Source organism: Rattus rattus, chromosome 2 (assembly GCF_011064425.1).
Source record: "Rattus rattus isolate New Zealand chromosome 2, Rrattus_CSIRO_v1, whole genome shotgun sequence".
Classification (NCBI taxonomy): Eukaryota; Metazoa; Chordata; class Mammalia; order Rodentia; family Muridae; genus Rattus; species Rattus rattus.
This window is the reverse complement of record NC_046155.1, coordinates 95,763,497-95,779,289: the sequence shown is the minus strand read 5'-3', so window position 1 is coordinate 95,779,289 and position 15,793 is coordinate 95,763,497. Positions and strand designations below refer to the sequence as shown.

Genomic DNA, 15,793 nt, shown 5'->3' with positions numbered 1-15,793 from the left:
CTCTGTGAATATGGCAATATGTTGCTATTCTAGAGAACAAAGTTTTACACAGATGTTACTGGATGGAGCCCCTGGAGGAAATCCCCTTTTAAATGTATACTAACTATCCGTTACTTAATAAGAAAGCACTCTAATGGCTAGAGAGAGGGCTGTAGTGACACTGGCTACTCTTTCAGAGGACCCCAGTTCAGTTTCCAGCACCCACAAGATGGCTTACAAGTCATTTGTAAGTCTAGTCACAGAGGATGTGACATCCTCGTCTGACCTCTAGAACCAGACATACTTTTTTGGCTTATATACATACACACAGGCAAAACATTCATACACATAAAATACATGATTCTAAAAGAAAGAAACCATCCTCAAGACAGAGGTATAAGATGTCATTTATTAGGAACCTACAGGATGAGCTGGTCTCGGGTGGGCAGTCCCGGTGTCACTCATTCAGCTTAACATTTGGCCTTAAGCGTCCTCCTCAGGACTCCTTCCCATCATTTGCTCAGGAGAGCATCCTGGTGCTCCGGAGCTCTGCTCCCCCATCTTCCCTCTACCCGCCAGTGCTCTGCCCCTCTTCTGGGATGGGTGTTCCTAAGCTGCCTAGGCTTACCTCCTACTTCTGGGCCCCGGACCAACCTCAGCACCCCACATGGCTGGAACTACCCAATGCCCGATAGCCTTGCTTTCTTCTAGGGCAGAAGCAGTGTTCCAAGAGTGCAAGCCCATGGATACACAAACATTATTTCACACTTACTGATGTTCCATTAGTGACCTCACACTGTCAAGCTCAAGATCAATTTAAGGGGCAACTGTGAAATACTAACATGGAGTGGAGGGAAAGGGCATATAAGCAGATCAGGAATATGGTGGTCACCAGGCAGCCCTGTAACTTGTCAAAGAGATAGCTCTTCGGTAAGCCTGAAAGGAGTTAGACACTGCTTGCTTCATATAGAACTCCCTTGGTTCTTGTGCTCAGGGAACAATTACATTTAGGAGCTACCTGAAAACCATATATAATGGCCAGGCATGGTGTTTAGCATTGACAAATACTACATCTGGTATCGTAATACAAATTCCATCAGAAAAGTCTACTCACTGTGGCTTCACCTAGGAATATCACAGCTCAGGAAATTCAACACGCTGAACAAATATTACGGATTAGCCTGGAACACGGTAAGGATGTAAAAATAAAAAGATGATGCTACCAATCTCAAGGACTTCTAGAAGCAACCGGAAAGAACTTTGATGGAGAAAGGGACATCTTTATTGGCCTTAGAGCATGAGGTAAATTAAAATAAAAATGTTTTTCTTAGGGCTGGGCATAGTGGCATGTACCTTGTTCATGGAACATGAAACAGGACCACAAATTTTCAGCAAACCTGTTATACAAAGCAAGCACTAGGCCGCCCAGAGCAGGACAAGACCCTGTCTCAAAAACAAACAAATGAACGAGAAACAAACCAAAAGCCCAGCTTTATGACACACACCCCTAAGCTCATTACAGAACAGGCCTCCGAGATCTGACCTCGGAAAACCCTGACTAAGGTGGACTCTGCTTAGTGAGTGCAAGTCTGTAGGTTCAAACCCCAGCAGTGGATAAAGAAATACTTTTTAGTTTGAAGAAGTAGACTAGTAGTCTGTTCTTCTGTCACTTTAATGCATTTTAGAAACATCTAGGGGAAGAACTACAGAGCTAGCCCTGTGGTTAAAAGTTCTAATTGTTCTTTCGAGAGGACCTGGGTTTGGTTCCCAGCACCCACATGGAGGCTCAAAACCATTTGTAACTCCAGTTCCAGGGAATCCTATGTTGTTTTCTGACCTCTGCAGGCACCAGGCACATACATGATGCACATACTATACAAAGGCAGGCAAAATACACATATAGTAGATAAATCTAGTAAAATTTTTTAAAAAAGAATTATTAAGAGGACATTCTTTTAAAACCCCACTATTCAGACCACATGCCACAACAACTAAAATAGAATTTCTAGGGATGAGGGGCAGGCATACTTTTTAAAGCTGTTTGATTAATTCTAACATGTAGCCACTGACTTAAGTTTCCTAATAACCGGGACTGATATGTGACACTTCAATTAGATTTCAAAAGCATTTTAAAAATTAGTCCATAAAACATACCTATTTGATAGTAGTCAAAATAGATTATACATTAGTTTTAATATTTTAGACTTTTTTTATTCCCACATGCATTTTGGACAAGTGTTTTAACACTGAGCTTCATCTCCAGCTGTAGTGGTTGGAGTGAGAACGTCCCCTATGTGCTCAGATGTTTGAACACCTGGTCCCCAGCCGGTGGCCTAGTATGGACAGGTGCAGAAAGGGTGACCTCACTGGAGGAGGTGTTCACTTGCATTTCCAGGTGTGAGCTTTCAGCTGTTCCTACCAGCATGGGTGCTGCCTCCTTCTGCCAGTCCATGCCCTGAGGGACTCTTTTGTTTTGTTTTGAGACAGGGTTTCTCTGTGTAGCCTTGGCTGTCCTGGAACTGGCTCTGTAGACCAGGCTAGCCTCAAACTCAAAGATCTACCTGCCTGTGCCTCCCAAGCTCCCAAGTGCTGGGTTTAAAGGCATGCACCACCACTGTCCAGCATACATGTTACATTTGTTTGTTTGTTTGTTTGTTTGTAGTTGTGCCTTTGGGGGAGGTTCTCTTTGTGTAACCGTGGAGACCCAAGTTGGCCTTGAACTCAGAGATCCAGCTGCCTCTTCTGATGGACTTTTATCCCTCTGGAACTATAAGCCAAAAAATACCTCTAAAGTTTCATTGGTTGTTATGCTTTTAGCACAGCAACAGGAAATAAACTAATATGGCAGAAAACATTTATTCTTTTTGCAGGGGGCGGTTGAAGTGAGCTAGCTGCAGAAGCGTGTGCTTGTACTCTGAACACTCAGGAACCAGGCTTCTCGGACTTAACTTTTTAAGTATCCTGCAGTTTCTTCAAAAGACTGAGCAACTCTCTCAAATGCTTATAACCTCGGAAGTGATCCAGCCCAGCCCTTTAGCCGCTCCAGGCTCAGACCTGCCTGCCAGTTCCTAGGCAACTGTTTTGTTTCTGATTTCTGATTTTGATAAGAGTCTCATTTGTAGACTAAAGTTTGTGATCCTCCCACCTTGACCTCACGAGTTCTGCTATTACAAGCATATGCCAGCATGTTTGGCTAGAAAATGGCTTACATTTTTCTGTATTCATTTGTGTTTGTGTGTGTGTGTGTGTGTGTGTGTGTGTGTGTGTGTGTGTGTGTGTAGAGCAAAGGACAACTTATAGGTGATAGTCCTCTCTTTTCTTCTGTGTGGTCCCAGGGATAAAACTCAGGTTGTCAGGCTTGGCAGCAAGCGCCCTTTCCTGCTGAGCCATCTTGCCACCCTAGAAGGTAGCTCTGTCGTTTTAACTCTTTAACAACCATGTGTATAACTGTGTGCTGGCTGGTCTTATGTCAATGTGACACCCAAACTAGAGTTATCTGAAAGGAGGGGACCTTAATTGAGACGATGCCTCCAGAAGATCCAAAGGTAGGACATTTTCTTACTTATCAATGGGGGAGGGCCCAGCCCATTATGAGGGTGCTGTCCCTGGGCTGCTGGTCCTGGTTCTTTAAGACAGCAGCTGGTGCAAGCTGCTTGAAGCAAACCAATAACCAGCACCCTCCATGGCCTCTGCATCAGTTCCTGCTCTCAGGTTCCTGCCCTGCGTGAGTTCCTGTCCTGACTTCCTTTTGAAAGACCATGATCTGGTAAACTGAATAAACTTTCCTCCCCAACTTGCTTTTTGGTTATGGTGTTTCACGGCAGCAATAGAAACCCTAAGGCATGAGAATGTAGTTGCCCATGGAGGCCAGAAGAGAACTCCTGGAGCTGAAGTTATAAGTAGGTAAGTTATAAGCCACAGCACCAAGGTGCTGGGAATCAAACTTGGGTCTTTTGCAAAAGCCCTTATCTGCTGAGCCATCTTCTCAGTCCCATGTTTCTTTTAAGATGGTTGGCGGGGGGCATGGATGGGTGGATGCCATGGTACAAGGGTAACTTTTTGTTTGTTTTTAAAGATTTATCTATTTATTATATATAAATACACTGACACACCAGAAGAAGGCATTAGATCTGATTACAGATGGTTGTGAGCCACCGCGTGGTTGCTGGGACTTGAACTCAGGACCTCTGGAAGAGCAGTCAGTGCTCTTAACTGCTGAGCCATCTCCCCCCCCGCCCCAAGGATAACTCTTAAAGGTTCCGTCCTTTCACTGTGCACTCTGGAGACCCAACTTAAGCCACTGGGTTTGCATAGCAGGTGAGTTCACCCACTTTCTTTTTTGTTTTCTCTGTTTGTTTCTGTTTGTTTTTGTTTTTGAGACAGGGTTTCTCTGTGTTGCCCTGGCTGTCCTAGAATTCTCTCTGAAGACCAGGTTGGCCTTGAACTCAAAGATCTGCCTGCCTCTGCCTCCCAAATGCTAAGGTTAAAGACATGCACCAGCACCTCCCAGCAAGGCCTACTGTTTTAAGATACTGTGACAGGCCCCGGGAGAAAGTTGCAGACTACCTCAAACACAAGGCCAGCTAAGAGTTCTTTATTTAATCTGATGACTGATGTCAGAATCCTGCCACAAAGAACTCTTGGTCCCAAGTTAAGCACTACAGAGTTTATAAAGACAAAAACCATGACATTAGGTCCAGGCTAGAAGAGTTTTTACATCAGGGTTATTTCCCAGCAAGGCAGGAAGAACCCTTTGATCTGCTCAACATTTTACAAGCTTTATTTCTTGGAAGATGGAAGAAACTTTACTTTGTTCTGTCTAGGAGGATGTGGCGTCTAGCAGGTGTGGAGACAGGGTAGCCTGACTTCTCCTGAGCCATTTCAATAGGGTCCCAGTCTGTATACCAGACTGGCCTCAAACTCACGACAGTCTTCTTATCTCAGCCTTCCAAGCTCCGGAACTACAGGCTCAGCTTTAGAACGTGGATTTTGATGGCGACTGATTTCACGAGTCCCACCACAGCCTCTAGCAATCACCACCAAGTGAAGACGAGTATCCAGAAGCATGTGTAGGGATCCCTACTCAGGTGGTACCGCTGAGAGGCCACCGTATACCCCTTGGCTCTAATGTCCTTCTCCAGGCAGTACAGAAAGTCCTCCGTCACAGGGCCTGCCTTCCAGGGTCCGAATTTGACAACTGGTGTCTTTTTGGCCTCCAAGATGTGCAGTGGCTCCGTGCACTTGGCATCATCCTCCTCCGTGCGCACCACACACACCACCACCTTTGACGAGCGCATCGCCACGGCCTCGGCCCGAGCCAGGTGCAGCAGGACCTCCAGGTTTTCGCGGTAGTTCGGAACTCCCATCAGGAACTGCATCCTAGCCACCTGTTCACCGAAGATCTGTGGCTTATCTTCCAAAAGCTTGACCAAGAGATGGATTTGGTAGAACTTAGCTTCTTGGTATACCTCCGGAATGTACTCTGTGGGCGTCTGTCCAGTGCGTAGGTAGTCCAAGAGAAGCCCAAAGTAGGTGCCGGGCCGGTCGATGAAGAAGCGGCCCTGTGCATCCTTGTAGTGTTTGGCTGACCTGGACAGTATCTCTGAAAACTTTGAGCCTGGATGTTTCATCAGGGTGCCCATGGTGGTGGTGTAGAACTGGCCCCCTACATTCAGCTCCACAACCTGCAGGCACAAATAGCAGAGACACACAATTACAACTTAGAGGATGTGTTGTCTGCTGCTACAAAACAACGACAACAACTCTGTGCAATGATGAAGGTTAAGGCCGGATTTCCAACCTGAAAATTCAAGTTGCGTGGAGCCAGTGACCGGGCCAGTCCTTCAGTTTGTCGTAGGCATGATCTATTGGAGTTAAAAGAACCAAAGGCAACTAAGCTGCTCAGGAAAGCAGGGTTGCCATGGTAACAGTCCTACAGGGGCCGGTTCAGCTATCTAGAGGGGAGAAGGCAGACTATACAGCTGAGGAAAATAAGCTCAAAACCTATGTCCTTCTGCCGCCTCTAAACGTCAAGGCCCCTTGGCAAGACTGTTTGGTTAACACTGAGGTCACTTCTCTGAAGCAGCTAACTGAGGAGCTACAAACTAACCATTAAATAAATCAGCAGGATGGCATTTGTATTTCTCTGAAACTCAGCTCCTGAGTCCTCTCAGCATCCTTGTGTGACCAATGAAGGAAACCATGAGAAATGCCTGAGAGAGCTGGGAAGCAGGGAAGTGCAGCTAGGATCAAATGCCATCCATCAGTCTAACACATCTGGGGTGACCTTCCAGCCCACCCTAACCCCGGGCTCAGCACGGCCTCAATTAGCTCTGTGCTTGAAGAAGTTCACTATCTTTCTCAACCTTAAGCTTCGGTGTCTGTGAAAGGGGAAGGAATATGGACACAGGGAACTCTTAAACCCTGCCAGCTCTCAAGGTCTAATCGGCCTGGGCACTTCAAAAGTTCTTTCTAAAGTGGATCTTGGAAACCAGTTTCCTAGCTTGCTATGTGGTGCCGTAAACGTAATTCAACGCCTAGGAGGATCACGAGCTAAACGCCAGCCTGGACTACACAGTAAGACCATGTTTCAAACAAAGCACAACAAAGCAAATACTTCCCTACTCTAACACCCTGTGCCCCATTCCTCATCAAATAAGGCCTCAGTCACGTTCCTAAGCTTCTTAGTTCTGTTCTGTTTTTATTTCTTTCTCTCCAAAGTTCACAGCCTCTGTGCAAATCTTGGCTCTCGGATCTCATCCATAAACACTGCCCAGAGTTTATCTAGCAAGATGAACTTCTTTCCCACTCTCTGAAGGAGGCTCGCTCTTCCTTGTGGCCCCTCTTACCCTTCCTACCAATGTCTCTGCCAACACGGGGGTGGGGGTGGGAAAGCCTGTGGTGAGTGGCTGGAAGAAATTTTGCCTTTTGCGGGAACCTGCGGGGTGTGACTCGTCTCTCACCCAGTTCAGTCAGAAGGATCCCTACACACCCTACCATGCTCCACCCGACGCTTATCCGTTTCCTTAGATGCCCTCAGCTGAAGAATGAGTGGCATCCACACAGATGCTCTCAAGGCCCCTCGAGAGCTCTCTCTAGTCCCCAACACGGACCTCTCCCATGGCTTCCATTTGAGCTGAGCCGGAAGCTCAGGATGATGTGGTTTCTTCCTCTCAGCCTCTTTACACACTTCACCACCACCAAGTCCTGTCAGTGCAGTCTGCCTGGTAGGTCCCATGGTTGCTTCCCCCTTGCTAGGGCCTGCCCCTGGATCCATTCTGTACACTGAGATCAGAGTTCTTTTTCTCTGAAGCAAACCCAAGCCTCTCATTTTCTGCACTGTACACTTGAACGACTCTTCACCATTTCTCAAGGTTTCCAAGGCTCTCTGCAAGAGGCTTGCTGCACAGCCTTTAGCAAACAAAGAACAAAATTGCCTACTCTACCCCTCCCCCTGTCCATGGCAGGCTGGGCCCTCAGGCCTCAGGATTTAGCGTCCCATTACTGAATCTTTCTTTCTTTCTTTCTTTCTTTCTTTCTTTCTTTCTTTCTTTCTTTCTTTCTTTCTTTTCTCCTTTTGATTTTTTGAAACATGGTTTCTATGTAGCCCTGGCTGCTCTAGAACTTGCTCTGTAGACCAGGCTAGGCTTACACTCAGAGGCCATCTGCCTCTGCCTCTCAAGTGCTAGTATTAAGGGTGTGTGTCACCACCATGACTGGCAAGTTTACAGACTTTCTAGGTAACTCCCCAAGGGCACTCGCAGAAGGGTGGTCTCGGGATCCCAGAGTGATGTGTAGCTCTACTGTGACAGTGGCTGCTCTTGGACTCCCATTTGTTCATCCTCCATTAGTCTGTGAGGTTTGAAAGGGGACACAACTCTTAGTCCATAGTTACATGAGTAGCACTCGCTAGCAGGGCTCAGCATACCAGAGACACTCAGTGAATACCTGTTCTATGGAATGAAGTTCACCCTTGGTCCTGATCCACAGGAGAACCTGGTATTCTGATAAACACAGATCCTGCCCTACCTTGGTTGCCATCCAGCTCAGTGCTGGCTCCACGGATGACCTTTGCTCAGGAACTCATCCAAGCCCTTCTTGAGCAGGGAAGATGCAACCCTGAGTGTCAGACACCTCGACAATAGGCAGGTAGCTTTGAAAAGCCAGCAATGACATACTCATAACCCTACCGGAAAGAGCCTCTTGCCCTGAGTGAGGCAGGCACCTTTAGAAGCTAACTTCTACGCTAAGTGGGGGAGTTTCAGCTAAAACTCTGGAGAAATTCATTGAGCTTTTTGATTTATTCTTTTAATCAGCTCAGTTTAAACCTGGCTCGTTATAATACAAAGTGAGCATGTCCCACCTTTCCTTTTGTGTTTAAGACAGTCTCCAGAAGCCAAAGTAGCACTGTAGGTATGTGTGGTGGAGTTCAGTTATAGAATTTTATTACTACTACTACTACTACTACTACTACTACTACTACTACTACTACTACTTGGATTATTGTTATTATTGTTCCTGGTTTTTTGTTTTTTGGGGTTTTTTGGTATTGCTAGGGGTCGAGTCCAGGTCCTCCCAAGTGCTAGCAAGCTGTCTCTACTACTGAGCCACATCCTGGGCATAACTGGAGTATTCAGATATTTTGAGTATGTGTTCTATGAACTAAAACCGAGTTTGTGCCTTCCTGTATGGACGTGCGTAGTCTTCCTCACACTTCCTTCCTGGGGTCTAGCACAGCTTTGAGAGAATCTCCAATGTTGGCCTCATCACCTTCCTTTAATCTTTCTCCCTTCTTTTGCCCCTGGTACGTGTTCCTGCTCTGCACAGAAAAAAACCGGGTTGCTCTTCCAAAGTCACCCGGTCCCTGAGAGGACAGAGGAAACAGAGAGGGAGTGCTGGAGCTGGCCAGTGTGGGCGTCAGAGATGATTATCTGTCCAGGCGTGCTGGATAGGCTACTCCTGCCAGATGGCAGAGCAACGGGGGGCTGACTGACTCAGCCACCTCCCCCACCCTCCACCCTCAGGACTACACCAAGCTAGAGGCTTTCAGAGGGACACACAAAGGAACTAAAAGAGACTAAGGGAAGACAGAGAGCCGGGGGAGAAAAAGGCAATGAGAGACCGCACGGAGCTGGGCGGAGCCCGAGGCGGGAATGCACACGTATTAGAGAAGTTTACTAACAGGCACAGAAAAATACTCCCTGGGGATAGCGCGGAGGTGGTGGTGGTGAGTCCTGGGGGGTGGGGGTGCGAGGAAAATAGAGGATAGGGGCAGAAAATGGAACGGGGCTGAAAAAGCGCACGGCAGGGTTCGGAGGCGGGGCGTTCAGGACAACCAGAGCAGTCGCTGCGCAGCAGGGTGCACTTACGATGTCCGGGTCAGGGCACAGGATCCGGGACTCCTGGCTGGGCTCCTTGAATAGGTTTCCGGGCAGAGACTCAAGGCTGGACTCCTTGAGCGATTTTGTGGGCTGAAACTGCTTGCCGGGCTCCTTGATCTGGTTTTCTGGCAGGCTCATCCTGACAGGAAAAGACAGCTCTCACTGGGTACACAAAGCTGCCTCGAGTGGATAACTTATGGGCAGGGAACAGTCCTGCCACGTGTAGATAACTTCCCAGCCGGAAAGGTTCCTGACTCCCCGCCCCCGAGGAAGAACTGTACCTCCCACTTGCCTCTTTTGTGAAACACTTTTAATTAGTGCTTATTTATCTGGATTAAGGATCTGCTCTGAGATGCCCAGCATGGCCCCATTAGCTCTTTGGGTAGTCATCAACTTCAAGTAACTAACCTGTAATTTCTCAGAAAAGGGGAACTAGGAGACAAATCCTGGGGTTCTCTAAGGGTAGGCTGTCAGACCAGAAAATATAAAATAGTAAATTGGAAGAAAATCCGCTGCTACTCAAAGATGGATGTTGTGAAACTTGACTGTTTCATCCCTTAGTTCTATGTTAGAAAAGACTTCTTTAAAAATATTTCCACTACAGGGGAGAACTCCGATAGATCTAGGGCCCCATGTGGTCAGCAGCAGCAACAACCAGAAATTTGATCAAAATGAAACCGACTAGTTAGTCCAAACAAACTTGGCAAAGCAAAATAAAACCCAAAACAGTGGCACCAAACTGGCTTAGCATATATGAAGTCTGGGTTTGACCCACAGCAAAACACACACATATGGACACTCCACCAGGAAGGAAGGCAGGAGGCAACAAAAACCTCCCTGAATGAAAATACAGTCAAACCAAGTTTCGAAGAATGTACACAGATAGCAAGCAGTCCATCAAACAAACTCACAGCTCAAAACCACAAAACACAAAAGGAAACAAGGCATCGGGAGGAAAAGTCAACAGAAACATGCTCAAACCCTTGGCGCTGAGATGGTTGGGCATAGAATGTAAGCTTACTTAATGTCATTGAATAAATAAAAGAGAGCGTCTAAAGCATGAATAAAATGGGCTGCAGGCGCGTCTACGTGGTAGAGCGCTTGCCTAGCATGCACCAGGCCCTGAGTCTTAGACGCACATCTACAAAACAAAAAAAAAAAAAACAAACAGAAATGAGTAAAGAACAAGAAGATAAAATTTTTTAAAAAGACCACAGAGATTTTTAAAAGCCAAATAGACCCACTAAAAATGAAAACTCGGGCTGGAAAGATGGCTCAGTGGTTATGAGCACTGGCATTCAACGGAAATAACAAAAAGCATCATTCTGAAGGGATATGCGCATGAATATATTTACCACCGGTCTGTTTGTGGTGGCAAAGTTGGATAGTTAATAGTTGACTAAATCACGGTCAGTCTGTGCCACGCACTGGTAAGTGTAAAAAGAAAGACATAGGGCTGGAGAGAAGGCTCCGCGGTTAGGACTGCCTGCCTGCTGTGCTTTCAGAGGAGCCTGGTTCCCAGCACCTACGTCAGAATGCTTACAGCTCTGTTACCTTCAGCTCCAGGGACCCTGATGCCCTCTTCTACCCCCCAACCCCGCCCAGACACACACACATGCGCACCCCCATGCGCACACAGACCTGTAATTCCAACACCTGGGAGGTAGAGGCAGGAAGAATAGATGGTCAGAAGTTCAAGGTCATCCTTACTCTTGGCCACACAAATTAGACCAGCTTGGGATACACTGTTGGGTTCAGGGTGGAAGCCGAGAAAACTCACTTCAGATATGGAAGCTTAAAAATGGAAGCTTTATTTTCTGCACTCAGGGAGGTGCCCGGGTCAGGATTTGAACCATGTCTGAGTAGAGATCGTGCAACAGTTTTAAAGGGTGGGAGCATAAAGCAAAGGGGGAGCTGGGGGAGCCGCAGTGTTCTCCAATGTATTCTGGCATTAAGGGGTAAGCAAGGGAGCACCCGTGGGAGACTGGGCTGCATCCACGGCTTCAAGGTCTTTAATTCATTCTCCTAAACTCTGGGTCCGAAGTTTAAAGTGATAAGGGGACAAGGAGCTGGTCATTGCACGTAGTCAATTAGAGCATAGCTGGCAATTGTTTATGTGATTTTATAACGTATGCACCTTGGTTTAGATAACAGCACATTCAATATTCTTTACCAGTTAACAATTAAGAAAACATTTGCAGAAGTGGGATAGGTGTTCATTCCTAGACCTGGGAACATGAACTTGTTTGACCCTGCCAGCAAGACGAAGAGGTTGTCCTTGGATGTCCCCAAATGTTTACAAGAGAAGTTGTTCAGCCGTTGGGAAGTCCCCAGCTGCCCTAGAGCCTGAGACCTTGAATTTATTTTCTCTCTATGATTAAATGAAGTCTGAAAACGTAATGGGAGTACTTAGAATACGTTTCTTTTGCTTGTTCCCAACGACATGAGAAGAAAAAGGCAAGAAAAAGAGTAAGCCTGAAGAGATGTCTCAGCTGACAAAGTGCCTGCTTGGCAAGCGCGGGGACTTGAGTTCCACCCTTAGGCGCCATTAAAAATACTCAGTATGGCTGAGTGTGGTAGTGCATGCCTTCAATCCCAACACTAAGGAGGTAGAGACTGGAGATCCCTGTGAGACTGAGGCCAGCCTGTTCGGCATGAGTTCCAGGCCAGCCAGATCCTGTCTCAAAAGCAAAATCAGAAACAAAACAAAACAAAAACAAGCAAGCAGGCGAACAAACAAACCAACCAACCAAGACGATACAAGACAGCAAAAGTCAAAATCAACAACTTAGTATAGTAGTACAGTTTGAACTGGGGAAACAGAAACAGGAGGATCCCAGCCTCGACCCCTCTGCCTGCCAGTCTAGACTAATTGATGATGAACTCCAGGGCAAGGAGAGACCCTGTGTAAAGGCAGACAGGATGACACCTGTGGTTGTCCTCTAGCCTCTACATACACAGTGCATGTGCATACACATAAACATGCAGCTCTACAAACATGCACGTGCACAACTAAAAGTAATAAATGAAGAACAAAATAGTATTACAGTAGTGATATAGTGGGGATCCGCTGGTGAAAACCACAACAAATATAGCCAACTAAGTCTTGTGTGAGTTGCTGGCATATTATGTGAATGACAGCATGCTGCTTAGATTTTGATTTTCATGTAAAGAGGGAACTTAATTGAAGAAATGCCTCATCGGATTGGCCTGTAGGAAAGCTTGTGATAGATTTTCTTTACTGATGATTGATGTGGCAGAATTCCAGCCTACTATGGGCAGTACCATCCCTGGGCAGTTGGTCTTCGGGGTGCGTAGAGGAATTTTAATCCAGCAACAAGACTACTCTGGCAAGGGATCCAAAGACCTTCTAGGTATGTGGGATCCAGATGGAATATCACACGTTTAATCTCTCTGGTTGGAATATAGACATGCCCTTAGTACACACCTTGAATCCCAAACAATGAAGGCCAAGTTAGTCTGTAGAAGGAAGCAGCCATGTTTGAAAGTGACTAATTGAGGGTCAGACAAAGTGACGAATCAGAGAAAGATTTGGCAGAATGAGTCAGAGATAGGATATGCCCAGCTCTCACAAGAACAGATGGCAAAGAGAAGTGACTTAAAGCAGGGGGGAGAGAGAAAGAGAGAACAGTTTTACAGAGACAGGTTACAGATAAAAAGCAGAATGAGCCAGAGATTGAGAAGGAGCCATGTAGCAAAAATTTCCCTTAATTAATTGATTGGATAATAAAGATAACAATAAGCCAATTGCTAGGTGAGGAGGAGGAGAGGAGGAGATGGGCCTTCTGGGTCCAGGAGCAAAAGCAGGCAAATTATAGACTGGGAACTGTTAGATCCGGTGCTGGGTTCTGCCACCAGAAGATCTCAGGCTTTGTACCAGGACAGGAACGGACTGAGACCACTGATGCCTAGTCGACAAGAGTGCGCATTGTTGTCTTTTAATAATTACAAGCTACAGAGCCAGAAGTTAGAACAGGTTGCCAGAGTTAGTTTGAGGCCAAACAGAGCAATTCAGTCATAAGCTGAGAGAAGCCAGTCGGAATCAGTCAGCTTGGAGAGACGTTTGGGTCAGAACAGTTGTGTTGAACTTGCCATCCATAGTTCAGAAAGAGCTAGAAAGGGTGAGCTTATTCACCAGTGAGCCTCCAAGACAATTACATCTGGAGAATGAAAGTTACTTTTACAGGGGTGTATAAGAAAACAAATTGGTCAAGTCCAGCCAAGCTAGCCAATTAAATTAAATGAATATAATCAGATGAATATTATGAATAAAATCATAAAATGAATTAGATGAAAGGGCTTCTGCTCTAGTTCCTGCTTCCAGATTTCTGCCCTGAGTTCCTGTGGTGGCCTCCCTCAATAGACTGTGACTTAGGAGAGAGAAGCCAAATAAAACCGTTCCTCCCCATGGTCATTATTCAGTTGGTTGGGTATAAAAATGGAGCAATTTTCTTTGTTAATACATCTCTGTACTGACATTAGTTAATGTAAAAAGGTAAAAATTTTAAAAAAGCAACACTATGAGGCAAGTATAAACGGTTTACATGTAAAGACTCTAGAGAGGCTTCAGAGAGGAGGTAAGCTCTTCTTGTAAATGTAAACTCAGTCTTGATGGAGGACGATGCTTGCCTGAGAGAGACTTGAATAGATTTTTTTCATCAGAGGGTCATACAGGCAAAGGTGAAAGAGAAGGAAACAGGCACGTGTAGAACACTGCTCTCATTTGTTTTGTTTTGTCTGAGACAAGGTCTATGTACACCTGACTGGCCTTGAACTTACAGAGATCTCTCTGCCTCTGCCTCTACCTCTGTCTCCTGAGTGCTAGGATCAAGCTATATGCCACCATGCCCAGCTGGAACACTGTCTCTGATGTAACATCTACAAATATCTAGAAATATTCCAGGAGCAAGGAAACTGAAGCTTGAAGAAATTAAATGACCACCATATAGCTGGTCATTCAGAGCCAAGTTTGAACTTGTGACTGTGATAGTGTCGTCAGCTATAGACAGACATTGCATGCGATGACCTTGGAATTTGGCCTCTGGGCATGTCTGTGGATGAGTACTTTGATTACATTGGTGTAAGAAAATCCATCAAGTGTGGGTACCACCACCCCCTAGGCAAGGGGTCTCTCACTGAGCAAGACTGCGAAATCAGCTGAGCACTAGCCTAGATGGGTTCTGTGACTGCCCCACTATTCTAGACTATAGCCTGAATTGTGTACCAACTAAACCCTTTCTCTCTTAACTTGCTTCGCCAGAGAGCTTTATCAAAGCAATAGAGAACTTTATCAAAGCAATAGAAAAGTAACTAAGACCTGACTCTCCTCTCTTGATCATGCAGAATTAATTGCTTTGGATCCGAATGCATTAGTCCATTTTCTGTCACTACAGCCAAATTCCTGAAGCTAGGTGCTTTATCAAGAAAAGAGATTTATTCAGCTCAGTTCTGGAGGCTGAAAGGTCAGAAGCCCCTATTGATTCAATCTCTGATGAGGACTCCCCTAGCTGGGTTACACTGTGGTGCATGACATTAAGAGAACATCTGAGAGAGGGAGCGATTACCAGAGAAAGACCACAAAGGAGTCAATAACAATCTCCTGCAAAGAGGTCCTGCCTTTTCAAAGGTCTGCCACCTGTTAACATCACCGCCCCGAGTACAACGTTTCCTACACAGAAGACTTTGGGGCACATGCTCGTACCATATCCAAACCACAGCCCTGGGCAAGGTATGCACCTCAAACGCCATCTCTCTGCCAAGGGTCCAAGCCATCTAGAGGGGCCCGTGATCTCCTCAAGTTGTGCCTCCCTTGCCCTACACTCCACAAAGCACTCTGCTTCTGCAGTTTGACTCCCGAGGGATTAGCGCCCCAGACTGAGATGGGCTTTCAGCTCCATTTCCTGTAGGTTTTTAGCTCCATCTTCTGTCTGCCCCAGCCCAGTGGTCTGCAACAGCCTGCTCTCCTGTGCCTTTGTTCACGCCATTCCCTGTACTTAGAATGCCTTTCCCTCTAGCCTGTTCTTCTCTGTAGAAAACTCAGACTGAGCTTGGAAGATGGATTTAGATGGTCCCCCGACCCCCACTTTTGTATCCATTAGCACAGTTGCCCATCACAGTTCAAATAAGGGAAGAGCAGCTCCAGTGTATGGATCCCTAGGCCCCCAGAGAATTAAGAGCCTCTTTCACAGTCAGTAGCAAACAGGAGCCTGAGTATTAGGTCTGACTCTGCCACTTGTTCTCAGTATTGCCCTGGGCCAGTCCCTGTTGTGCCTGGGCCTCGATCTCTGTCTGTATCTGGTAGAGGTTGGGGCATTATCTGAAAGGGTCTTTGTGGTTTTGTGGTTTCATCTTGGTTCATGCTATGGCCACGAAAGAAGCAAGGATGCTCTTGTCCGTAACTGGATCTCCTCCCC

General features: G+C 46.3%; 1 protein-coding gene across 1 annotated transcript; it reads right to left on the bottom strand.

Annotated features, from left to right (window-relative positions):
• Nucleotides 1–4,558: 4,558 nt before the first annotated feature.
• Nucleotides 4,559–9,754, bottom strand: Kctd14 (potassium channel tetramerization domain containing 14). The gene is made up of 2 exons (XM_032892964.1): nt 9,348–9,754; nt 4,559–5,663 (listed from the first exon to the last, which is right to left on the bottom strand). The coding sequence occupies exons 1-2, from the start codon at nt 9,495–9,497 to the stop codon at nt 5,013–5,015; spliced, it is 801 nt and encodes a 266-aa protein (XP_032748855.1). The 5' UTR covers nt 9,498–9,754; the 3' UTR covers nt 4,559–5,012.
• Nucleotides 9,755–15,793: the final 6,039 nt, after the last annotated feature.

Bases quoted from the DNA above. Each gene is read 5' to 3' on its own strand.
- Kctd14 (XM_032892964.1), bottom strand. From the start codon at position 9,497: ATGAGCCTGCCAGAAAACCAGATCAAGGAGCCCGGCAAGCAGTTTCAG. The intron at 5,664-9,347 runs GTAAGTGCACCC...TTGTGCCTGCAG, and splicing joins TGTGCCCTGACCCGGACATC to GTTGTGGAGCTGAATGTAGG.